Raw genomic sequence first — 27,275 nt, 5'->3', positions numbered from 1 at the left:
ACGAAAGCCTTCCTGCTCCCACCCCTGCCACTTCGCCAGTGCCCCTGTTGTTGCCTCTCGGCCAGTCAGGCCAGACTGCTGCAGCCCATGCTGAAATGGTGCAGTCTGAAGCTGGGCCCTCCAGGCCCAAAGCTGCTCGAGGTCATCCTTCAAGGCCATCTGGACGTTCCTCCATTGAAAGCCAGCAGCCTTCTACTACCCATGCTCCAGACACTGGGGGAGCTCCTCGTAGGAGCATTAGGATAGGCACACAAACAGCAGGCACTAAGGGAATGCACAAGGGTTAATAGTTCTGTTATGTTTGCATAATTTCATTTATTAATCCATAAATGAGAGTTTGATTTTGTATTTGGTGGTGGTTTTTATTCATGCAATGAGCTGAGAGGGAAAACAATGTGTAATCAGATGGAAGGCGATTTGATTATCTTGTGGGAGGGGAAAGGTGGGGAATGTAGGACTGTTGGTGAGTTGGGGGATGTAGTTCCAATTATTGATAGCGGGCATGGATCAGGCGAGCACGCACAGCCCTTGCAGACAAGGCGTGTGGTTCCTGCTGCACCCTTGCATCTTCCTCCACCTCCTCTTCCGGCTCCACCCCCTCCTCCTGCTCCTCCTCAGCCTCTTCTTCCTCCTGCTCCTCCACCTCTTCCTCCTCAGCCTCCTCCATCTCTGGCTCAGGATCTTCTGCAGTCATTGGTGGCAAAGGCTAGTCCCTCATGATGGCGAGGTTGTGCAGCATGCAGCAGACCACCACAAATCTGCCCACCCGCTCAGGGGAGTTGTGCAGGGCTCCTCCAGACCGGTCTGGGCAGCTCTCTGTTTTCTGTTTCGTAGTCAGTTTGCTATCCATTCTGCAACAGGCACCAGGATATATCTCGGAATGTGGTGAGAAGGGCCTTCCCAGTGCGGTCTTTCCTACACACATGGAATCTCAGCACCACCACAAGCCTCCCTTGAGGCTGCAGCGGGGATGAGACCATTGTCCACCTCCTGGTGGACTGCCCCTTCGCATAGAAGGTGTGGAAAGAGATGCGTTGGTATCTGTCTTGGTTCAGCCCCAACAGCTCGGTAACACAGAACGCTGTGCTCTATGGGCTGTTGCCCGGGACCGACACCAAGACAGATATCAACTGCAGCTGGACGACCATCAACTTGGTGAAGGAGGCCCTTTGGTCTGTCCAAAACCTGTCGTCTTCCAGCTGAAGGAGCTGTCCACGACCGAGTGTTGCCCACTGGCACATTCCAAGAACCAACAGTACATGCTGTGGGACGCACTGAGGCAAGGTGCGGCTTACACAATGGGGAAAGGCCACCGTGTAAGGCCATCCCACTTTGTATTGTACAGCATGTATTAGAAGATATGTACTATGTTTTGAATTGTAACGATGGGATTTGTGTGTAAGATCAGTGTTGTATTATTTTGAATTGTAATTGTGATATTTATATTGAACTGTGTGTATCTTTAAATTTTATGAAATAAAGTATATTTTGGAAAAAAAAATCTAGGGGTACAGATTCATAAGCAATGGCACTTTCAAATTCCTTTGGCCCTCCATTCACCACAACAATTCAGCAGCTAGCGATCTGCTCAATCACACCCTCACCTCCACCTTTGATGCCCTTGTCCCCATTAAAACCATTACTCTCTCTCACCTTGGTTGTTCCCCCTGGTACAGCCCCCATCTTTGCTCCCTTAAGTCCAAAGGTGCCAACTTGAACGTTTACGATGAACAACTGGTTTAGCCATTCATTGCCAGATCTGGCTGGACTACATTATGCTCTATCATGTCCTGCTTTCTCTCTGTCCAAGCTGCTCACTATTCCAAGATCATCCTTGAATGCAAAGATAATCCCCGACTTCTCTTCTCCACTAAAAGACATTTTCTTAAACCCTTCTCTCCTGCCTCCTCCACCCTCACCTACAACAATAAGAAAGAGGAGTTCATGGACTTCTTCATCACCAAGATTAAGACCATCCATTCAGCTGCCTCTGCTCATTTCCTCCCTTCCCCAAGCCCACCAAGCCAAACTCCTCCTAAGGTTGCCTCCTGCCCTAGCCCTGAACTTGTATCTTTCTCTAGTTTCTCTCCTATCTCCCCTCATGCCCTCTCAGAGTTCATCTTGTCCATGAGACCAACCTCTTGCTCTTTCGACCATATTCCCACCAAACTGCTGATCACCCAACTTTCCTTTCTGGCCTCTATGTTAGCTGACATTGTTAACGATTCTCTCTCCTCAGGTACTGTCCCCATCTCCTTCAAATCTGGTGTCAACACCCCCTCCTCAAAAAACCCACCCTTGATCCCTCTGTCCATGCAAACTATCACCCCATCTCTTTTCTTTCCAGAGTCCTTGAACATGTCGTTGCCTCCTAAATCTTGTGCCCATCTTTCCCACAACTCCAAGTTTGAACCCCTCTAATCAGGTTTCTGCCCCTGTCACAGCACTGAAATGGCCCTTATCAAAGTTGCAAATGACATCCTGTGTGACTGTGGTAAACGATCCCTCCTTATCCTTCTCGACCTGTCTGCAGCCTTTGATACAGTTGGCCACATCATTCTCCTTCGACGCCTCTCCTCCATTGTCCAGCTGGGTGGGACTATCCTCATCTGTCGATCCTACCTATCCAGCCATACACAGAGAATCTCCTGCAATGGCTTCTCTTTCCGCTCCCATGTCGTTATCTCTGGAGTCCCCCAGGGATCTATCCTTGGCTCCGTCCTATTTCTCATCTACATGCTGGCCCTCGGCAACATCATCTGAAAACATGACGTCAGGTTCCACATGAACGCTGATGACACCCAGTTCTACCTCACTACCACCTCTCTCCACTACCTCTGATTTGTCAAGCTGCTTGTCCGGCATCCAGTACTGGATGAACAGAAATTTCCTCCAATTAAATATTAGGAAGATTGAAGCCATTGTTCTCGGACCCCGCTACAACTTCCACTCTCTAGCCACTGATGCCACCCCTCTCCCTGGCCACACTCTGTGGCTGAACCAGACCGTTCGCAACCTTAGCGTCCTATTTGACCCTGATCTTCTCCATCACCAAGACCGCCTACTTCCACCTCCATAATATTATCTGACTCCACCACTGCCTCATCTCATCTGCTGCTGAAACCCTCATCTATGCCTGTGTTACCTCTACACTCGACTAGTCCAATGCTTTCCTGTCTGACCTCCCACCTTGCACCCTCGGTAAACTTGAGCTCATCCAAAACTCTGCTGCCCGTATCCTAACTTGCACCAAGTCCCGTTCACCATGAACCCTGTGCTCGCTGACCTACATAGGCTCCCAGTCTGGCAGTTCCTCGATTTTAAAATTCTCATCCTTATTTTCAAATCCCTCCACAGCTTCTCCCCTCCCTATTTCTGTAACCTCCTCCAGCCCTACAACCCTCTGAGATTTCTGTGCTCCTCCAATTCTGGCCTCTTGTGCATCCTCAATTTTCATTGCTTCACCATTGGTGGCCGTGCCTTCAGCTGCCTCGGCCCTCAGCTCTGTAAGTCCCTCCCTAAACATCGCCGCCTCTCTCTCCTCCTTTAAGTCACTCTTTAAAACTTACCTCTTTGACCAAGCTTTTGGTCACCTGTCCTAATATCTTCGTATGTAGCTCGGTGTCAAATTGTTTTTGATATCACTCCTGTGAAGCGCCTTAGGACATTTTACTACTTTAAAGGTGCTATATAAATGCAAGTTGTTGTTAAAAGTAGCAATGTTGGTTATCAAAGCCATAAAAAGTGCAAACGAGGTACTGGGGCTCATTTCTAGAGGAATAGAATTCAAAAGCAGAAACCTTGGTTAGACCACACTAAGAGCACCATTCTGGCCTCCATATTACAAAAACGATATAGGAGAACTGGAAAGTGCAAAAAAGATTTACAAGGATGATACCAGAACTGAGAGGGTAAAACTATCAGGAAAGACTGAACTGGCTGGGGCTTTTTTCTCTGGAAAAGAGAAGTCAAAGAGGTGACCTGATAGAGGCCTTTAAAATTATAAAGGGGATCGATAGGGTAGATGTTTTGGACTCCCCACTTGTGGGGAGTGCAAAACTTGGGGCCATAAATATAAAATGGTCTCTGATAAATCTAGAAGGAATTCAGAAGAAACTGCTTTACTCATAGAGTGGTGAGAATGTGGAACTCGCTACCACATGGAGTGGTTGAGGTGAATAGCATAGATGCATTTAAGGGGAAACTAGATAAGTACATGAGAGAGAAAGGTACTAAAGTATATGTTAACAGGATGAGATGAAGTAGGGTGGGAGGAGGCTCATTAGGAGCATAAACACCACTGACCCATTGGGCCAAATGTGCAGTAAATTCTATGTAATTCCATATAAATATGATCATTATCACAGTACACCATGTTCTTTGAATAGTATCCTTTCCAGTCTGATATTAAGGTCTCCACACTCCACCATTGCCATCAAATATATATGTTTCATACTACAGAATAAATTCACATCACTAACTTAAGTCACATATTATTCGTGTGACATCTTTTCCCTTTACAAAGTATATATTCTGTATAATAAATATAATACTAGTGGTGAATACTTGGATGGGTGTTGTGTATTTTTTTTTTTATTCGTTCATGGGATGTGGGCGTCGCTGACGAGGCCAGCATTTATTGCCCATCCCTAATTGCCCTCGAGAAGGTGGTGGTGAGCCGCCTTCTTGAACCGCTGCAGTCCGTGTGGTGACGGTTCTCCCACAGTGCTGTTAGGAAGGGAGTTCCAGGATTTTGACCCAGCGACGATGAAGGAACGGCTATATATTTCCAAGTCGGGATGGTGTGTGACTTGGAGGGGAACGTGCAGGTGGTGTTGTTCCCATGCGCCTGCTGCTCTTGTCCTTCTAGGTGGTAGAGGTCACGGGTTTGGAAGGTGCTGTCGAAGAAGCCTTGGCGAGTTGCTGCAGTGCATCCTGTGGATGGTGCACACTGCAGCCACAGTGCGCCGGTGGTGAAGGGAGTGAATGTTTAGGGTGGTGGATGGGGTGCCAATCAAGCGGGCTGCTTTATCTTGGATGGTGTCGAGCTTCTTGAGTGTTGTTGGAGCTGCACTCATCCAGGCAAGTGGAGAGTATTCTATCACACTCCTGACTTGTGCCTTGTAGATGGTGGAAAGGCTTTGGGGAGTCAGGAGATGAGTCACTCGCCGCAGAATACCCAGCCTCTGACCTGCTCTCGTAGCCACAGTATTTATATGGCTGGTCCAGTTCAGTTTCTGGTCAATGGTGACCCCCAGGATGTTGATGGTGGGGGATTCGGCGATGGTAATGCCGTTGAATGTCAAGGGGAGGTGGTTAGACTCTCTCTTGTTGGAGATGGTCATTGCCTGGCACTTATCTGGCGCGAATGTTACTTGCCACTTATGAGCCCAAGCCTGGATGTTGTCCAGGTCTTGCTGCATGCGGGCTCGGACTGCTTCATTATCTGAGGGGTTGCGAATGGAACTGAACACTGTGCAGTCATCAGCGAACATCCCCATTTCTGACCTTATGATGGAGGGAAGGTCATTGATGAAGCAGCTGAAGATGGTTGGGCCTAGGACACTGCCCTGAGGAACTCCTGCAGCAATGCCCTGGGGCTGAGATGATTGGCCTCCAACAACCACTACCATCTTCCTTTGTGCTAGGTATGACTCCAGCCACTGGAGAGTTTTCCCCCTGATTCCCATGGACTTCAATTTTACTAGGGCTCCTTGGTGCCACACTCGGTCAAATGCTGCCTTGATGGTAATGTTTTTAATTAACTCCAACAGGTGAAAATTCCCAAACCAAACATCTTATTTTATTGTTTAGCATCATTAAAGACAAACCTGTTTGATATCAAACATTACGCTTAGTCCTCGTCCTGAAATATTTGCTCTTCTTTTAGCGATAACGTCATCATGATTGAAAGTGTAGCAACTGCCATACTCAGTAAAAACATGCTCAAAATCCTAGAAAGCAAATGCTAAAATTAGCCAAATTAGGTTAGCTTTTTTCTCTTCTTTTACACAGTGTTAAGATACAAAAATACACAAATGTACAGTGACAATTAAAAAAAAATCACTATTAGATCACATCAGTAACTGGAAGAAAATTAATCTATGATGACTGTTTGACATGCTGAAAAGATATTTTCAGTCATTTTCAGCCTTGACGGGCTAACTTGTGATTTCAACTTTAAAATTAACTGAGCAAAGTAGGTTTTTTATACTTTCTAAATATTGGACTCAATGACAGCAAACATCTGGGGACCCTGTTTTTTTGTTGGTCAGATCACTAAAGTTTAACCAGCTAATTTATTGAGCATGATTGTAGAAAGAATACACTGGAAAGGGATTCTCATCATAAACTGTAATTGCATTGTGTATAGGAACATAGGAATTGCAAGATGCAAAAAGACCAAGGTCCATCTAATTCACCATCTACCATCCTGGTAGTGGCATGATACAATGATAATGGAATTGTTGACTAATCATAGTAATCAATCTCTATCAATTAGTCTACAACAGGCCCAGGCATAAGGGGGGTGATTTTAAACCCCAAGAGCGGGTGGGTTGGGGGCGGGTGGGAGTTGAAAAATGTTGTTTTTTGGGTAACAACTGCAAAATTTTCAGACTTTACATTCCCAGTGGGAAGCCTGTACTTTTACATGCCGACGTTAGACCGGCGCGTAAAGCCGGATTGCGGTCGTGACCCAAAAAACAACTATTTTCAACTCCCACCCACCCCCAACCCACCCGTTTTTGGAGTTTAAAATCACCCCCAAGGTGAGGAAAACCCCCAGTGATGGAAAGCTTTGGGAACCATGGCCCCGATATTAGAGTGGAGGAGGGATGGCAGCGGAGTGGGGGGGAGGGGTGATTGGGCGCGTGGATAACCCGCCCAATAAAAAAATGTCCGTTTCCAATCGCAGTCAATTGGAGCCACTTGACGTAGCTTCCGGGTTTGCCGTCCGAAAGCTGCGCAGCAGGCGGACTGCGGACCTGCATCACAGGCTGTCAGCTGGAGGAGGTCTATTTAAAGGGGCAGTCCTCCAATGGCTGCTCCTGGAGCAAACACCCACACAGCACAATGGAACAGCCCAGGGGCAAGGCTACTCCAAGATTCAACAATGCGACTGGATGTGGTGAGGAGGAAGAGGGATGTGTTCTACCCATTGGACGGGAGGAAGTGGCCTGCCTCTGCCACCAAGAAGACTTGGCTCAAGGTGGCAGAGGAGGTCACCAGCAGCAGCAACATCTCCCGCACCTGGATCCAGTGCAGGAGGCGCTTCAATGACCTAACTAGGTCAGCCAAAGTGAGTATACTTACTGATTCTCCCATATTCCGTCTTCCACATCACCGCCCCCACCCCTCAACTCATTCTGCACTGCCAACAATACTCTATCACATCACTCCCCGCGCCCACTTAAGGCTCACCCTCAACTTACCTGCACTTCCACAGCACTTCCTCACCTCCCCGTTAGACACCCCACCACTACCACTCAACCCAAGCCTCATAAAATGTCATGCCTCTGTCTCACACTCACCTTCTGATGCATCTCTTTCACTGTCAGCCGCACCCAAATCAATGCATTCATTGGTTGGCCACGTCACCATCACTCACTCACGCATCTGTACTTTCTCCCCTTATAGAAGAGGTCAGAATGCACGGGAGAGGGCGAGGAATGGAGAGGGGCCGCAACAAATCGTCATCTTCACAGAAGCGGAGCAGGAGACGCTGGAGCTGAGCCATACCCTCGAGTGCCTGTCCGTCGGGGATACAGAGAATGGCACCCGACAAATGTCTGGTGACATAACTATAACATTCAGCACACACAATATGAATTGATGTTAACATGCCTTGCCATCTTTAACACCTCAATATGTTCATCGCAACATGACACATCTGTGATCATGCTTAATATTGCTTTCTGTTCTCTTACTGGGCATTCAGCGATCGCTATGACGGCAGAGGGCGAATCCTCAGACGACCTGCCGGCCTCTGAGGGTGCACCATCACATCTTAGCGAGCCATCCACCAGCGCAGATACTCACAACTTGGTGGGTACTAGTCCTCAGTTAGTTGGGTTGTCACCTGGTGAGTTACCACACACATGTGAGCACGAGCAGACACTGGTGGCACGGGCAGCTGCGGAGAGTCCGCGTCGGTGGGAGCTCTCCTCTCCAGGCTCTGCTCAGCTGGACGCAGATGCTGAACCCTGGGGGCCATCCTTTAAAAGGAGAATGATCGAGGGACAGCAGCACATTTACGAGGTGCTGGAACAGGTGCCACGCGCACTCTCCACAATAGCGCAGAGGATGAAGGAGTCCAACTCCTGCATGAGTGGAATGGTGGTACAGGTACGGGAGGGATTTTTTAAAATTAGTTCATGGGATGTGGGCGTCGCTGGCGAAGCCGGCATTTATTGCCCATCCCTAATTGCCCTTGAGAAGGTGGTGGTGAGCCGCCTTCTTGAACCGCTGCAGTCCGTGTGGTGACGGTTCTCCCACAGTGCTGTTGGGAAGGGAGTTCCAGAATTTTGACCCAGCGACGATGAAGAAACGGCGATATATTTCCAAGTCGGGATGGTGTGTGATTTGGAGGGGAACGTGCAGGTGGTGTTGTTCCCATGTACCTGCTGCTCTTGTCCTTCTAGGTGGTAGAGGTCGTGAGTTTGGGAGGTGCTGTCAAAGAAGCATTGGCGAGTTGCTGCAGTGCATCCTGTGGATGGTACACACTGCAGCCACTGTGCGCCGATGGTGAAGGGAGTGAATGTTTAGGGTGGTGGATGGGGTGCCAATCAAGCGGGCTGCTTTGTCCTGCATGGTGTCGAGTTTCTTGAGTGTTGTTGGAGCTGCAGTCATCCAGGCAAGTGGAGAGTATTCTATCACACTCCTGACTTGTGCCTTGTAGATGGTGGAAAGGCTTTGGGGAGTCAGGGGGCAAGTCACTCACCACAGAATACCCAGCCTCTGACCTGCTCTTGTAGCCACAGTATTTATATGGCTGGTCCAGTTAAGTTTCTGGTCAATGGTGACCCCGAGGATGTTGGTGGAGGGGGATTTGGCGATGGTAATGCCGTTGAATGTCAAGAGGAGGTGGTTAGACTCTCCCTTGTTGGAGATGGTCATTGCCTGGCACTTGTCTGGCACGAATGTTACTTGCTACTTATGAGCCCAGCCTGGATGTTGTCCAGGTCTTGCTGCATGCAGGCACGGACTGCTTCATTATTTGAGGGGTTGCGAATGGAAATGAACACTGTGCAATCATCTGCAAACATCATTATGATGGAGGGAAGGTCATTGATGAAGCAGCTGAAGATGGTTGGGCCGAGGACACTGCCCTGAGGAACTCCTGCAGCAATGCCCGGGGCTGAGATGATTGGCCTCCAACAACCACTACCATCTTCCTTTATGCTAGGTATGACTCCAGCCACTGGAGAGTTTTCTCCCTGATTCCTATTGACTTCAATTTTACTAGGGCTCCTTGGTGCCACACTCGGTCAAATGCTGCCTTGATATCAAGGGCAGTCACTCTCACCTCACCTCTGGAATTCAGCTCTTTTGTCCATGTTTGGACCAAGGCTGTAATGAGGTCTGGAGCCGAGTGGTCCTGGCGGAACCCAATTTGAGCATCAGTTAGTACGTTATTGGTGAGCAAGTGCAGCTTGATAGCACTGTCGATGACACCTTCCATCACTTTGATGATGATTGAGAGTAGACTGATGGGGCGGTAATTGGCCGGGTTGGATTTGTCCTGCTTTTTGTGGACAGGACATACCTGGGCAATTTTCCACATTGTCGGGTAGATGCCAGTGTTGTAGCTGTACTGGAACAGCTTGGCTAGAGGCGCAGCTAGTTCAGAAGCACAAGACTTCAGCATTACAGCTGGGATGTTGTCGGGGCCCATAGCCTTTGCTGTATCCAGTGCACTCAGTCGTTTCTTGATATCACGTAGAGTGAATCGAATTGGCTGAAGACTGACTTCTGTGATGGTGGGGATATCGGGAGGAGGCCGAGATGGATCATCCACTCGGCATTTCTGGCTGAAGATGGTTGCAAACGCTTCAGCCTTGTCTTTTGCACTCACGTGCTCGACTCCGCCATCATTGAGGATGGGGATGTTTACAGAGCCTCCTCCTCCCGTTAGTTGTTTAATTGTCCACCACCATTCACGACTGGATGTGGCAGGACTGCAGAGCTTTGATCTGATCCGTTGGTTGTGGAATCGTTTAGCTCTGTCGATAGCATGTTGCTTCTGCTGTTTAGCATGCATGTAGTCCTGAGCTGTAGCTTCACCAGGTTGGCACCTCATTTTTAGGTACGCCTGGTGCTGCTCCTGGCATGCTCTTCTACACTCCTCATTGAACCAGGGTTGATCCCCTGGCTTGTTGGTAATGGTAGAGTGAGGAATATGCCGGGCCATGAGGTTACAGATTGTGCTGAAATACAATTCTGCTGCTGCTGATGGCCCACAGCACCTCATGAATGCCCAATTTTGAGCTGCTAGATCTGTTCTGAATCTATCCCATTTAGCACGGTGGTAGTGCCACACAACACGTTGGATGGTGTCCTCAGTGCGAAGACGGGACTTCGTCTCTATGAGGACTGTGTGGTGGTCATTCCTACTAATACTGTCATGGACAGATACATCTGCGACAGGTAGATTGGTGAGGACGAGGTCAATTAAGTTTTTTCCTCATGTTGGTTCGCTCACCACCTGCCGCAGGCCTGTCTGGCAGCTATGTCCTCAGGACTCGGCCAGCTCGGTCAGTAGTGGTGCTACCGAGCCACTCTTGATGATGGACATTGAAGTCCCCCACCCAGAGTACATTCTGTGCCCTTGCTACCCTCAGTGCTTCCGCCAAGTGGTGTTCAACATGGAGGAGGACTGATTCATCAGCTGAGGGAGGGCGATGGGTGCTAATCAACAGGAGGTTTCCTTGCCCATGTTTGACCTGATGCCATGAGATTTCATGAGGCCCAGAGTCAATGTTGAGGACTCCCAGGGCCGCTCCCTCCTGACTGTATATCACTGTACCACCACCTCTGGTGGGTCTGTCCTGCCAGTGGGACAGGACATACCCAGGGATGGTGATGGAAGAGTCTGGGACGTTGGCTGAAAGGTATGATTCTGTGAGTATGGTTATGTCAGGCTGTTGCTTGACTAGTCTGTGGGACAGCTCTCCCAATTTTGGCACAAGTCCCCAGATGTTAGTGAGGAGGACTTTGCAGGGTCGACTGGGCTTGGTTTGCCTTTGTCGTGTCCGGTGCCTCGTGGTCCGATGCCGGGTGGTCCATCCGGTTTTATTCTTATTATGACTTCTTTTAGCGAGATTTTACAACTGAGTGGCTTGCTCGGCCATTTCAGAGGGCAATTAAGAATCAACCACATTGCTGTGGGTCTGGAATCACATTTTGGCCAGACCGGGTAAGGATGGCAAGTTTCCTTCCCTAAAGGACATTAGTGAACCAGATGGGTTTTTACGACAATCCGGTAGTTTCATGGCCACCATTACTGATACTAGTATTTTAATTCCAGATTTTATTTAATTAATTGAACTTAATTAATTGAATTTAAATTCCCCAGCTGCCGTGGCGGGATTTGAACTCATGACTCCGGAGATAGTGTCACAGGGACGTGAGCAACTCTCTGAGATATTGTCACAGGTAAGTGCAGGAATGTCTGTGATGGAGAAAAGGCTAGCCTCCATTGAGTTTCAAGCACGGCTCACAAATGAGTCCATTCAGGCCCTGACAACGGCCGTTCGGACTCCCAGTGAACAACATTCTGCCACCTTAAACAGGCAGGCAGATACACTAGCACTGGCCTTACAAGGCTTCACACATGTCCTCCAAACTGTTGTCCAGCAGAGTGGTAGCAGTGATGTGGACCTGGCCCAGGGGAGGGATGATGGCAAAAGGGGACATGGAAGTGGGGACACCACTCAAAGCGCTCCAACGTCTCACCCGATGCCCCCCTCTCAACCAATACCCACAATGCTGCCTCCTCTCCAGGTGGCCGTCTCTGCCCCTGCACAGGTGCAGGTGGAGCAGTCTTTGGAGGGACCCTTACGGGCATCAAAACTCAGACGGCGTAGGCCCAAAGCATCTAATTGGCCAGGGCATGAACAAGAGCAACCTGCCACTACCTCTGCTGCAGCCACAGGGGAAGCACCACGTGGAAGTAGTGGGAAGAGAAAGGCGAAGGTTTTGTAAGCACAAAGGGAATGCACAAGAGTGTTTGACGGTTGGTCATGTTTTTTTATTTATATTTGCTTTTTGTTCAACTCACAATAAATGTTATGATTGTCACCACTACTGCCACGTGTTAGCCATTCTTGACTGGCTTTTGTGATAGGGCGCTTTCATGAGGTTCACCATTAACAGCGACACTTGATGTCATCCATTGGGTCACTTAACAGTGGGTGTATGTGTAGTTGCAGGATTATTATGTGCCGGGAGGGGTGGGTGGGGCTGGTGTGGGCGCTGCTCTATCCAGGTGGTGTGAGGACAGGACTCTTCACACTATCTGATGTTCGGAGAACCGTTCACATGTGACTGACTCCCTGGCCTCACGAGCAGCCAGATGAACTGCTGCTCTGCCCATGGGTTTGTCCTCCTCCTCCTCCTCCGCCTCCTCCTCAATGTGGGTGGCAGATGTGTTTGGGGCCTCCTCAAGCGGTGCCCCTCTCTGTTGTTGCCCTCTGTGCTCTTGTGCAGGTGCCTGTGGCGCAGCACTGTGTTGTGGAGTTCCACGTGGCGGAGGTGGACACCTTGCCTGGCGAGGCTGGTGATGTTGCTTGTCCTCGGATGTGGTGGTGACTGTAGCTGTGGCACCTCCCCCCCACATCCTGACGGTGTGAGTTTGAGGGGGTCCGCAAAGTAGTTAAATATGTTTGAGCAGCAGAATTGTGAGTGGAAAGTAAGAATTTTCAGTGAAAACACAAACATCTTGCAGCCAAAACTTTGTCTGAAAGAACAGAGTGCCCTACTGCGATAAGTGACCTTCTCTCCCCACCTGGCAAATAAGCATTTGCATCTCCCACTGGCTGTTGGCTGAAACACATCTGTTGCAACATGGAGTGTTTCCCACAGCACGGGAAACACGCTGAGGATGCTTCAAAATCGCACCCCTGCCAAAATGTGGAGAAAATTAAGTACTTCAAGTACTTAAACTACCTCAACAAATGTATAAATGATCATCCTGCCGGCTTTAATTGTCAGTGGGACTTACGCATTCGGGAGGTGCGCGTGCACCCGGACGCGTCAGTGGGGAACCCGGAAGTCTGTGGGTTGGAGCCGGGCTCCGAACCTGAATGGGATTTCCCCGGATTTCGGAGCCTCCCCGCCCCCAACGCACCCGCAATTTCCTGGGAAAATCGAGCCCCATAAGTCCAAAGTTACTTGTTCCTTCCAAGCATGCTACATTTACCATATATAATATCTCAAGTTACTCATGTACTGTATTGCTTGTACCATGGGTTGCAATATTAACCTATAAAATAATGCCCATCATGAATTTTTATAATAAAATTTCTTAGTCCAGAAATTGTGTGATTTATTTAAAGCAATTCTGGAGTGATTCTGGCAGGGGGAAGAAATCAGTGTGGAACCTACATCAACTAGATTTCCACCCCTTCTGACGTGTGCTGGAAATCCCAATTGTTACCCAATTGTGTAGTTACTTCTGCTGCCCACCCCCATCCATATTCCAGCAGCAGTTTGAGGGTGTTGCAGGGGAGTTATCCCCATTGTCCTGGGCAATATTGATCCCTCAGCCAACATCACTAAAAACAAATTGCCTGGTCATTATCACATTGCTGTTTGTGGGAGCTTACTTTGTGCAAATTTGCTGCCACGTTTTCTAAATTTCAACAGTGACGACACTTCAAAAATACCTCATTGGCTATAAAGCGCTTTGGGATGTCCTGAGGTCACGAAAAGCGCTATATAAATGCAAGTCTTTCTTTCCTTATTTATTTTTGGGGCATTCCTGGGCTCTGCTGGAAAATTGCCAGATATACTCTGGTTTGGCTGACAGCGAGTTGTAATGGTCTGGAATGCACTGCCTGAAAAGGTGGTGGAAGCAGATTCAATGGTAACTTTCAAAAGGGAATTGGATAAATACTTGAAGGGAAATAATTTACAGGGCTATGGGGAAAGAGCAAGGGAATAGGGCTAATTGGACACCTATTTCAAAGAGCTGGCACAGGCACAGTGGGCCAAATGGCTTGCTCCTGTGTTACCTACTATGAGACTATGATACTGTGATAACCTTAAACGCATCCATCAGTCAGCAAAGCAAAGCAATCAATTGCTGTTGCATACTGAGATGGAAGCTGTGGGACGAGTCTTTGAATAAATTTTGCTGCCTTTCCATCTTCAGCCTAAGTGGCCGTTGGTTCCCTCTCTTGGAGTGTCAGGGTGCTGCTCCAAGTTTCCACTGTTCCCCTGGGTTGGGCGCCCCTGTTGTACCATTTTAGGTGCAGGGGCCTGCCTTTGTTATTTAAATGACCCTTTCCCCGGAATTTGGGACAGGATCACTAGCAGGCCAAAGTGGTGGGAGGAGGCTTTGATCTGATGCACTCCTGGAAGTGTAAAGGTGTTGTGGAATTTGTATCCCCTTTTGTCTGCTGTGACTGCCATCTACAATATGACTGTTGAGTCTGTCTGCCGATTTCCTTCTTCCTCATTTTTCTGCTTTCAAATTGGTTATTTTCTATTTTATAATATTCACCAATCATATTGGGCAAACCTTTCTTCCTAATTTCAATTTTACCAATCATAGTCCACCAAAATAAATTTTACCCAATCACATTCCAGTAAAAACATTCTCTCAGGATTAACCGCCAGGACAATTCTTCACCCAGTCCTAAAAATAAACTTTCTCATATAATAAACAAACAAGCCCTAATTACATAGGAACATAGGAATAGGAATAGGCCATTCAGCCCCTCGAGTCATTCAATTAGATTATGGCTGATCTGTACCTCAACTCCACTTACCCGCCTTTGATCAATATCCCTTGATACCCTTACTTAATAAAAATCTGTCAATTTCAGTCTTGAAAATGTCAATTGACCCAGCAACCTCAGCCTTTAGGGGGTAAGAGTTCCAGATTTCCACTACCCTTTGAGTGAAAAAGTGCTTCCTGATTTCACTCCTGAATGCCCTGGCTCTAATTTTAAGATTGTGCTCCAGAGGAAACAGCTTGTCTGTGTCTACTCCATCGAACCTTTTTATAACTTGAAACACCTCAATTAAACCACTCCCCAACCTTCCAAACTCAAGGGAATACAAGCCAAGTTTATGCAACCTGTACTCGCAACTGAACCCTTTAAGCCCTGGTATCATTCTGGTGAATCTGCGTGGTACCCAGTCCAAGGCCAATATATTCTTCCTGAGGTGCGGTGCCCAAAACTGAACACAGTACTCCAGATGAGGTCTGACCAAGGCCCTTTTGAATCATAGAAATCACAAAATCATAGAAAATTTACGGCACAGAAGGAGGCCATTCGGCCCATCATATCCATGCCGGCCGAAAATGAGCCACCCAGTCTAATCCCACTTTCCAGCACTTGGTCCATAGCTTTGTAGGTTATGGCACTTCAGGTGCATATCCAGGTACTTTTTAAATGATCTGAGCGTTTCTGTTCAGGCAGTGACGGGGGTTTTGAGGTAAAGGCTAACTTTCCATTAGTCTTTTGGATTACTTTTTCTACCTGTGCACTAGCTTTTAGTGATTTGTGTACCCGGACACTCAAATCCCTTTGCTCCTCCACAGCTCCTAATCTCTCAACATTAAAAAAATTTGTCTTTCTCGGATCAAAAATGATGACCCCACACTTTCTCACATTGAACTCCATCTACCACAGTTTTGCCGACTCACTTAATCTGTCTATACCCCCTGGATCTTCCTGCTCCCATCTACATAACATACTGTGCCTCCTAGGGACACCGCAAGGATTTTAACCCCCTCCCCCACCCCCCCGACCCCCTCACGACGAGAATGCGGTGTGCGAGGGGGGCGGGTATTAAAGCCCTTGCATTATGGCATTCATCTGATCCTTGCTGACCTCATGCCGTGCGCTATTTTCAGAGGCACGTTCTGGGCAGACAGCAAGGGCCTTTTCAGGCAGGCGAGGGCCTCACTGAAATTGAAAAGTCGGGGTCTGATAACGTATTTCAGACCTCGACAATATTTTAACTCGGGCAGCTGCGTTTGATGCCAGGTGCCAGCCTCGTCAGGAGCATTGAGCGTGAAGGAGCAGAAGGCCCAGAAGAGGGCTGAAATGGTAACTGGAATTTATTTTTGAAACATTTTCTTGGGGCCAGGAGTAACCGGAGTGCTCCTCTGGCCCCACAAGGAAACCTAGACCCCGGGCTTCCCTATCCTGGCACCGATGGCCAACCTCTGCCACCCCCATCACCACTTCCCTGACTGCTGGGGACCATTCCTGCAGGCCCCCAGCTGTGGCCTTCTGCCTTGCTTGCTTGTTTCCTGCCTTCCGGCTTGACGTCATTACTGCTGGGGCGGGCAGGAGTTGAGCCTCGTCTACTTATATGAGGCCCGGGAGTTAAAATGGCCTGGGCACCATGTCAGTAAGCTGGGGTGAGCTTGGCACTCACCACGCCAGCCCCACACTGACTTCTCACGGCATATTAAAATCGGGGCTAAAAAATTTACAAAAAATCTGAAATTTGTTTACATCCTTAATGGATCTCAATTCACCTTTAATAACCTTCTTGCTGTTATAATATTGGAGAATTTACTGTTCCATTTGACTTCTACAACTATCCTCATTTCCAATTCCCTCTTTCCTCTGACCATCTGTTCGATATAGTTTTCAAAGGTTATAATGTAATTTATAATAGAGACAATCTAAGACAAAACATTAGAAGGAAGAATTTGCATTTATATAGTCTTTCATGACCTCAGGATGTCCTAAAGTGCTTCACAGCCAATTAAGTACTTTTGAAGTATAGTCACGGTTGTAATGTAGGGAAATGCCAATTTGCAGCAACTCACAGTGTCTACGTTGTTTCTCTGGAGTTTCTGTGGATTTTCATAGAATCATAAAATCATGCAGCATAGATGGAAGCTATTCGGCCCATTGTGCCTGTGCCGGTTCTCTGGGACTAATTGGTAGCTACCAATTAGTCCCACTCCCTTGCTCTTTCCCTATAGCCCTGCAAATGATTCCTTTTTCAATAGAGATCCAATTCCCGTTTGAAAGTTACTATTGAATCTGCTTCCACCATCTTTTCAGGCAGTGCATTCCAGATCAAAACAACTTGCTGGATAAGAAAAATTCTCCTCATCTCCATCCTAGCTTTTTTGTCAATTAACTTAAATTTATGTTCTCTGGTTACTGACCCTCCTGCCAGTGGAAACAGTTCATCCCTATCTACTCTATCAAAACCCCTCATTATTTTGAACACCATAAATCTCCCCTTAAATTTCTCTGCTCTAAGGAGAACAATCCCCGCTACTCTAGTCTCTCCAGATAACTGAAACCCCTCAGTTTCTTCCACTAAAGTTACAGTTAATTACTTTGAATTCTGTAGTTGCTTTCGTTATGTAGGAAATCCCACAAACAGCAATGAGATTAGTGACCAGTTAATCCGTTTTGGTGGCGTTGCAGCACTCCTTCAATACTACACTGGAGTGTTTGCCTAGATTATAGGCCTGTAATTTTTCAATCCCACTCCGTTGCTGACCTGTGCTCTTGACCCTGCTAGAATATCCTGGATTAATACGGGGTCATCTAATTTAAATAAATCTGGGAGACCCCTGTGCCAGAATGGGCACATCATGGGCGCCTATTAAAGTGGGAGCGAGTTCTAACTGGGGATGCAGCTGTAGGATTATCATTTTTAATCCAAGACTTTATTCGCCGGGGGAAAACCCCAGTTTTGGAAAAGGGCTGCGAAAAGGACCCTGTTGAAAACACAGTTCCCAGACAAGCTATTGAACTAAAATCCACCCCACCCAACAGAGACATTGCCTTACTTCACCATTGGCTCCAAGTTGGCTAAGGGACAATGAAATCCACCAGTTGATATAATTAAGTCAATCGGTCGGGACAACAGAATCCATCTTTTTTTATATTCGTTCATGGGATGTGGGCATCGCTGGCGAGGCCAGCATTTATTGCCCATCCCTAATTGCCCTTGAGAAGGTGGTGGTGAGCCGCCTTCTTGAACCACTGCAGTCCGTGTGGTGAAGGCTCTCCCACAGTGCTGTTAGGAAGGGAGTTCCAGTATTTTGACCCAGCGACGATGAAGGAACGGCTATATATTTCCAAGTCGGGATGTTGTGTGACCTGGAAGGGAGCGTGCAGGTGGTGTTGTTCCCATGTGCCTGCTGCCCTTGTCCTTTTAGGTGGTAGAGGTCGCGGGTTTGGGAAGTGCTGTCGAAGAAGCCTTGGCGAGTTGCTGCAGTGCATCCTGTGGATGGTACACACTGCAGCCACAGTGCGCCGGTGGCGAAGGGAGTGAATGTTTAGGGTGGTGGATGGGATGCCAATCAAGCCGGCTGCTTTGTCCTGGATGGTGTCGAGCTTCTTGAGTGTTGTTGGAGCTGCACTCATCCAGGCAAGTGGAGAGTATTCCATCACACGCCTGACTTGTGCCTTGTAGATGGTGGAAAGGCTTTGGGGAGTGAGGAGATGAGTCACTCACCGCAGAATACCCAGCCTCTGACCTGCTGTTGTAGCCACAGTATTTATGTGGCTGGTCCAGTTAAGTTTCTGGTCAATGGTGACCCCCAGGATGTTGATAGTGGGGGTTTCGGTGATGGTAATGCCGTTGAATGTCAAGGGGAGGTGGTTAGACTCTCTCTTGTTGGAGATGGTCATTGCCTGGCACTTGTCTGGCACGAATGTTACTCTCCATTTATGAGCCCAAGCCTGGATGTTGTCCAGGTCTTGCTGCATGCAGGCTCGCACTGCTTCATTATCTGAGGTGTTGCGATTGGAACTGAACACTGTGCAATCATCAGCGAACATCCCCATTTCTGACCTTATGATGGAAGGAAGGTCATTGATGAAGCAGCTGAAGATGGTTGAGCCTAGGACACTGCCTTGAGGAACTCTTGCAGCAACGTCCTGGGGCTGAGATGATTGGCCTCCAAAAACCACTACCATCTTCCTTTGTGCTAGATATGACTCCAGCCACTGGAGAGTTTTCCCCCTGATTCCCATTGACTTCAATTTTACTAGGGCTCCTTGGTGCCACACTCGGTCAAATGCTGCCTTGATGTCAAGGGCAGTCACTCTCACCTCACCTCTGGAATTCAGCTCTTTTGTCCATGTTTGGACCAAGGCTGTAATGAGGTCTGGAGCCGAGTGGTCCTGGCGGAACCCAAACTGGGCATTGGTGAGCAGGTTATTGGTGAATAAGTGCCGCTTGATAGCACTGTCAACGACACCTTCCATCACTTTACTGATGATTGAGAGTAGGCTGATGGGGCGGTAATTGGCCGGATTGGATTTGTCCTGCTTTTTGTGGACAGAGCCGATCTGAAAACAGTTCACACCTCATATAGGCAACAGTTCTCATTGTCCTCCAATACCAGCTAGTTGAGAGGTGGGAGAATAATACACATTCAAACAAAGCTTTCTCTCCAGGGACCAATCGTAGCATTTTGCACCGTCTCTCGAGATTAGCCAGAAAAAACAGCATAAGTGTTGCAGCGTCAGGAAGGAGGGGGTTGAACAGTGGAGAGTTGAACAGGAGGAAGTCGAACAGTGGAGGGGGTCGAACAGGGGAGGTCGAACAGTCAAAGGGACACCAGAAACACAGCTCTACAACATCAGAAGAGCAGAGCAGGCTGCTCTTTTTACAACCAGGACCGAAGGAAGTCGCTGCCCCAAGTAACGGGTACGGCCCCAAGGACTTCAATCGTAGAAGACACGACCCGGCAGCCAAAGTCAGCCGGGTGAGCATTTCAACCGCAGCTTGCAGAGTATTCAACTCACAGCCATGTGGCGAGGTACCTCTGCATGTCCCGACCAAACCTTAGCAGTGTAGTGTTGAGTGTTAACAGCCGTACGTAAAAGGGACCACGGAGGGGCTTAGTTTAAGAAGTCCAAGGGGAAGTAATCTATTTGTTCGTAGTCATATAGGAACGTTAGCATTGGTTTTGCCATATTGAGATTTGCTGTACATATTAAACATACTTTTACTATTCAAAACCTGAAACCTGTGTCGATTGCATTATTCATCTTCCTTCAGTGTGATTCATAAGGGTAAGCCCAGACCTTCAACCGTAAATAAGTGAGTTTGGTTGTGACCAGCAAGGCTGAACAACCTTCACACGATCGGAAACACCCTAAACAGCTGATGGGCCCAATTTAATAGGTCAGAGACGGCAGCTAATCATCCCCTTTATAAGAGGGATAACTTTTAAAAAATTGTTCAGAGTAGTTGTGGGATCTTCCAGTCCATGCCACCAGCCTGAAAACCTATGGGCCCCACTTCTAGCTGCTCCATGGACCTGGACACCAGTCTCTTGCCAGCCTACAGATCATTCGCCACAAAGGAGGCGGGAACAGCAGAAATTCTAATGTAACAGCATTCTGCTGTCCCCACCTCCTCCTGATATCAAGCCATTAATGGGGCAGATGGAACTTCTGCCCACCTCCAGCATCGCCTCCAAGGAGAAGTCACTAAGTTACATCTTCAGGGCAAAGACCTGGCATTTTCGAGTCCACCCAGTTTCCCATCCCTGCCACTCCTCTATTGCCTGAATGACCTCAGATCTCCAGTCCAGGCCCCATGGAAATTCAGGTCCAATATGTTATTTAAGTCCTAAAGTAGGACTGAAACCCACAACTCTCTGACTCAAAGGTGACTTTATTACCCATTAAGTCAAATAAACTCCAAGCTGTTAGTATGACTTAGATTAATAAAGTGGGTACCATTGTAACCCCTACCCCCACGCACATACAATTTCCCTATCACTGTCATTAATTATTTTAATCAGTACGTACTAGTTATTTGTATCTTACTGGTATAACTAAATCTTACTCTGAATGGGAATTCAGGATGCACTATTCTATTTCTATTCTGCCGGTCCAAAACTGATGGGGTTAATTTTATAAGATCTTGTTCCCAAAGTAGAGCCTTGTGAGTGGCAAACACAGGTTGGAAATATAGTTTTATAGCCCTATCCCCACTACTGCGCTCACCACTAGCAAGGCTCTTCACTATCATCATATCTGGCCTTTAATAAGATCTTTAGAGTCATTAACAAGCCCCCAGCAAGTACTTTTTTTTCTTTTTCCTATTCTTCCTATACTCATTTTTGACAAAAATTGGGACTAGTGGAGATAACAAAAGAAAATCCTTTACTACTTTTCCTCAGGAGTTTCATTGTGGCCATTTTATTTCCCATTAACATCCAGAGGAAAATTCAGGGTCGAACTTCCAATCGGTGAAGTTTATGTTTGAAAGTTTAATATGCTTGTACTACATTCCTGTGTGTGCCATTTTTACACAAGCATTAATCATTTCTTTTAAATGGGTTAAAACCTCTAAAATAGAATGTCATATGGGCATATATCACCGAATGTTATTTCAAGGCTTGTAAAGTACATACTAGTTTCACAGAAAACACGAGAATGTGTGTTGCACGTTATGTTCCTATTCGTAACGATGTAGTTCCAAAACATAACTGTAAAATAAAAGATAACAAAGGCCGTATCTGTGAGTTTTAAAGTGCCAAGGAAGTTAAGAGATTAACACCTGGAATTTCCACCGGAGTTTTCTCGATCTCCCGCCGTAACTTTGGTGGAAGATCAGCGGAAACCTTGGAGAAAAGGCGTAAATCGTTATTTACAATCTTCCGCTGAATTGACGCTGGGAGATCGTAAAAACCCTGTGGAAATGTTCCCCTCAGAAGTTGAACGCCAAAATAACGCAAAGAAAATTAATTTACCTTTGGATAGCAGGGCTCCCCAAAGAAGTCACATTTTAAGAGAGTCGAGTTATCAAGTTGGTAACCATATTTTTTTGTGAAATTCTTGATGCTGAAAGTTGGGTTTCCTTGAAGAAAATTTAGGATTTCTTGAGAAGTGCTGCTATTTCCATCAGTTTGACCAATGCTTAGAACAGCACACACAATAGCCCACAACATATATATCATACTCAAGTTGGTTACTGCTTGGGCTTGATATCTAGAGGGAACAAACAAAATGACTTTTTACGTTCGAATGAAACACAAATACAGTGGAAGAAAGAAATTGACCATTGAGAGTATTGCTAGTATTATAAAAATATAGAGCCAAGAGATGAATATGGAAACATTCCATGGAATCTCGGAACTTATCATAAACAGTGACCCGGCATTCGGAAAGTCAGTTCATTGGATTGCCCGTCCTCGTAATTCCCCACTTCACCCAGCAATTGATCAGTCACCAGCTAAAGACGTGTCATGTTTCGGAATTTTTTTGATACAATTTTTTCTTCACAGAAATGATTTTGAGATTGAGTTATGTTTAAGTGTGTTTCAAACACAGTAAATTCATACAGGTTTAAAAAAATAGGCCACAGGCTGCAGGTATTAAAGAAATGTATTAAAACTGGGCCAGCCAATTTGTGGACTATCACAGTTCATAGTCTATTTCAAACTGTAAACAATTTTACAACACCAAGTTATGGTCCAGCAATTTTATTTTAAATTCACAAGCTTTTGGAGGCTTCCTCCTTCCTCAGGTGAATGATGTGAAAATGAAATCCTCGAAATGAAAACGCATTTATAATTCACAGAACAATGCTTGGTGATTACAGACAGTTTTTTCAACTGCCCGTTGCCAAGGCAATCAGTTTGCAGACAGACAGGTGTTACCTGCCAGGTCTCACAGAATATACAAATCACCAAAAAAAAACAACAAACAAAAAAAAACAGAGATAGAGAGGTAGAAACATAGAAAAGACAGCAACTGACCCGTTATATTAAAAACAGATAACATTTGTTCGCTGGTGGGGTAACCCATGAGGACGGCCTCAACCGGGATCTTGGGTTCATGTCACGCTACACGTTACCCCACCAGCGAACAAATGTTATCTGTTTTTAATATAACGGGTCAGTTGCTGTCTTTTCTATGTTTCTACCTCTCTATCTCTGTTTTTTTTTTGTTTGTTGTTTTTTTTTGGTGATTTGTATATTCTGAGACCTGGCAGGTAACACCTGTCTGTCTGCACACTGATTGCCTTGGCAACGGGCAGTTGAAAAAACTGTCTGTAATCACCAAGCATTGTTCTGTGATTTATAAATGCGTTTTCATTTCGAGGATTTCATTTCCACATCGTTCACCTGAGGAAGGAGGAAGCCTCCGAAAGCTTGTGAATTTAAAATAAAATTGCTGGACTATAACTTGGTGTTGTAAAATTGTTTACAATTGTCAACCCCAGTCCATCACCGGCATCTCCACATCATGGCTATTTCAAACTGGTACAATGAGGGTCTATTGTCTCACACCAGGCCCATTAGCTAGAATGACTGGGGATGTTAATCAATTTGTCACCTCATCTCAGATGGCCAATAAATCATAGAATCATAGAATCATACAGTACAGAAGGAGGCCATTCAGCTTATTGTGCCTGTACCAGCTCTTTGAAAGAGCTATTCAATTAGTCCCGCACACCTGCTCTTTCCCCAAAGCCCTGTAAATTTTTCCACTTCAAGTATTTATCCAATTCCCTTTTGAAAGTTATTATTGAATCTGCTTCCACCACCCTTTCAGGCAGTGCATGCCACATCATAACAACTCACTTTGTAAATTTTTTTCCCCTCATGTCACCTCTGGTTCTTTTGCCAATTACCTTAAATCCTTGGTTACCGACCCTTCTGCACTGGAAACAGTTTCTCCATACTTAAGCTATCAAAACCCTTCATGATTTTAAACACCTCAATCAAATCTCCCCTTAACCTTCTCTGCTCTAAGGAGAACAATCCCAGTTTCTCTAGTCTGTCTATGTAACTGAAATCTTTCATTCCTGGTACCTCCTCTGCACCCACTCTAAGGCCATGACATCCATCCTAAAATGTGGTGCTCAGAATTGGCCACAATACTCTGGCTGGGGCCTTACCAGTGTTTCATAAAGGTTTATAAAGGTTTAGCATAACTTCCTTGCTTTTGTACTGTATGCCTCTGTTTATAAACCCATGGATCCGATATGCCTTTTTAATAGCCTTCTCCTATGAGGAGAAGTTGAGTAGAATGGACCTATACTCTCTGGAGTTTAGAAGAATGAGAGGGGATCTCATTGAAACATATAAGATCTGTGCAGGAAAATGGCGTTGAAATGGAAGATCAGCCATGATCTTGTTGAATGGTGGAGCAGGCTCGAGGGGGTGGATGGCCTACTCCTGCTCCCATCTCGTATGTTCTTATGTTCTTATAAGATTATGAGAGGGCTTAACAGGGTAGAGGCAGAGAGATTGTTTCCACTGGCTGGAGAGTCTAGAACTAGAGGGCATAGTCACAGGATAAGGGGTCGGCTATTTAAGGCTGAGATGAGGAGGCATTTCTTCACTCAGAGGGTGGTGAATCTTTGGAATTCTCTGCCCCAGAGGGCTGTGGATGCTAAGTCGTTGAGTACATTCAAGGCTGAGATAGATAAATTTTTGGACTCTAGGGGAATCAAGGGATCGGGCAGGACAGTGGAGTTGAGGTTGAAGATTAGCCATGATCTGATTGAATGGCAGAGCATGCTTGAGGGGCCATATGGCCTACTCCCGCTCCTATTTCTTATGTTCTTTTGTTCCTATCTTGTCCTGCCACCTTCAAAGACTTGTGAACGTACACCCCCCGGTCTCTCTATTCTTGTACCTCCTTTAAAATTGTACCATTTCGTTTATATTGCCTCTCCTCATTCTTCCTACGAAAATTAATCACATCACATTTCTCTGCAATAAATTTCATCTGCCATGTGTCTGTCCATTTCGCCAGTCTGTCGATGTCCTCCTGAAGTCTGTTACTATCCTCTTCACTGTTTACTACCTAATATTCATACCTAATGTGGTGAAGACGATTCTGTTCATGCAGGCACACCATAAGAGGGCCAGTTTCCTATGAAAGTTCTCCTGATCATGTGCTATAACTTAGGGGAACCTCCGGAAAAATCGCATAAACGCTGTTTACATGGCACACAAAGTCACTGCGTGACTTAGCTTTATGGAAAGACCCTGTTGGTCTCACTTCAGATGTTTAGTTAGGTCAGATATTGCATCTCTCTGTGCCTAGGAGTGTGTCCAGCCTTTGACTACCCTGTACTGATTCCCTTCTCTGTTTCATGTCTTCACAGGATTGAGAGAATGCCACATGTAATCTAACTCTCCTTCAGAATTGACATAAATCGTATCATGTTTACCCTTATAGAACTTCAGATCTTGTCGTACCTCATTTGTGTTTGTCAACCAAACCGTTTTGCATTTTGCATTTTTCTTCATGTGAATTTTTAAAAAAAGTCATAGAGAAACATGGAAAGAGTGCATTAAAATATAGCCTATCATACCTATTTAAATTGCAGAAAGTAACAGCAGGAAATTCAATATGCTCGACATACTTTATAGTGACAGATGTAGACGTTGGCCAGCTGAAGTAGCGAATGAAACACTGGGTAATCTGACAAGAAACCGCAATCACACAGCCAAGGATAACAGCCATCCAGAAAACCCTGCGTGTTCTCGGTTTGCTTTGCAGTGCATTTTGTAAACCATGGAAAGAGGTCGATGCAACAAATTCGTGGTCAAAGTGTTGTGTATTCTCCATGGATAATAATACTTTCCCAAATAAAAAAGACCAAATTTTTTTTAATGCTCCTAAAGTGATGAAAACAAAAGAAAACAGTCAGTAGATTTTTAACTTTAAATAAACACATCAATAAGAACAAAAGAAATAGGACCAGGAGTAGGCCAGACGGCCCCTCGAGCCTGCTACGCCATTTAGTCTGGTCATGGCTGATCTTAGAGTCATAGAGTCATAGAGTTATACAGCACGGATAGAGGCCCTTCGGCCCATCGTGTCCGCGCCGGCCATCAAGCCCAGTCTAATCTAATCCCATATTCCAGCATTTGGTCCGTAGCCTTGTATGCTATGGCATTTCAAGTGCTCATCCAAATGCTTCTTGAATGTTGTGAGGGTTCCTGCCTCCACAACCCTCTCAGGCAGTGAGTTCCAGATTCCAACCACCCTCTGGGTGAAAAAGTTCTTTCTCAAATCCCCTCTAAACCTCCCGCCTTTTACCTTGAATCTATGCCCCCTTGTTATAGAACCCTCAACGAAGGGAAAAAGCTCCTTAGTATCCATCCAATCTGTGCCCCTCATAATTTTGTACACCTCAATCATGTCCCCCCTCAGCCTCCTCTGCTCCAAGGAAAACAAACCCAATCTTCCGAGTCTCTCTTCATAGCTGAAGCGCTCCAGCCCTGGTAACATCCTGGTGAATCTCCTCTGCACCCTCTCCAAAGCGATCACATCCTTCCTGTAGTGCGGCGACCAGAACTGCACACAGTACTCCAGCTGTGGCCTAACCAGTGTTTTATATAGCTCCATCATAACCTCCTTGCTCTTATATTCTATGCCTCGGCTAATAAAGGCAAGTATCCCATATGCCTTCTTTACCACCTTATCTACCTGTTCCGCCGCCTTCAGGGATCTGTGAACTTGCACACCAAGATCCCTCTGACCCTCTGTCTTGCCTCGGGTCTTCCCATTCATTGTGTATTCCCTTGCCTTGTTAGTCCCTCCAAAGTGCATCACCTCGCACTTTTCCGGGTTAAATTCCATTTGCCACTGTTCCGCCCATCTGACCAACCCATCTATATCGTCCTGCAGACTGAGGCTATCCTCCTCGCTATTTACCACCCTACCAATTTTTGTATCATCAGCGAACTTACTGATCATACCTTTTACATTCATATCCAAGTCGTTAATGTAGACCACTAACAGCAAGGGCCCCAGCACAGATCCCTGTGGTACCCCACTGGCCACAGGCTTCCAGTCACAAAAACAACCTTCGACCATCACCCTCTGCCTTCTGCCACTAAGCCAGTTTTGTATCCAAAGTGCCAAGGCACCCTGAACTCCATGGGCTCGTACCTTCTTGACCAGTCTCCTGTGCGGGACTTTATCGAAGGCCTTACTGAAATCCATGTATACCACATCCACTGCGTTACCCTCATTCACACGCTTAGTCACCCCCTCAAAAAATTCAATCAAATTAGTCAGACATGATCTTCCCTTGACAAAGCCATGTTGACTATCCCTGATTAATCC

General features: G+C 46.5%; 1 protein-coding gene across 1 annotated transcript in view; it reads right to left on the bottom strand.

Moving 5' to 3' along the window:
* Positions 1 to 25,769, bottom strand: part of LOC137321132 (acid-sensing ion channel 5-like) — a 118,411-nt gene extending 92,642 nt beyond the window's left edge. Inside the window, exons 1-3 of the mRNA XM_067983399.1 lie at positions 25,513 to 25,769; positions 21,932 to 22,169; positions 5,832 to 5,954 (exon numbers count right to left, since the gene is read on the bottom strand). Of these exons, the coding sequence (XP_067839500.1) occupies positions 5,832 to 5,954; positions 21,932 to 22,169; positions 25,513 to 25,769 (618 nt within the window). The remainder of the gene's footprint in view (positions 1 to 5,831; positions 5,955 to 21,931; positions 22,170 to 25,512) is intronic.
* Positions 25,770 to 27,275: the final 1,506 nt, after the last annotated feature.

The sequence above is a fragment of the Heptranchias perlo genome, chromosome 1 (genome assembly GCF_035084215.1).
Source record: "Heptranchias perlo isolate sHepPer1 chromosome 1, sHepPer1.hap1, whole genome shotgun sequence".
Taxonomy (NCBI): domain Eukaryota; kingdom Metazoa; phylum Chordata; class Chondrichthyes; order Hexanchiformes; family Hexanchidae; genus Heptranchias; species Heptranchias perlo.
The sequence above is the reverse complement of the archived record's forward strand: the minus strand, read 5'-3'. Positions and strand labels throughout refer to the sequence as shown.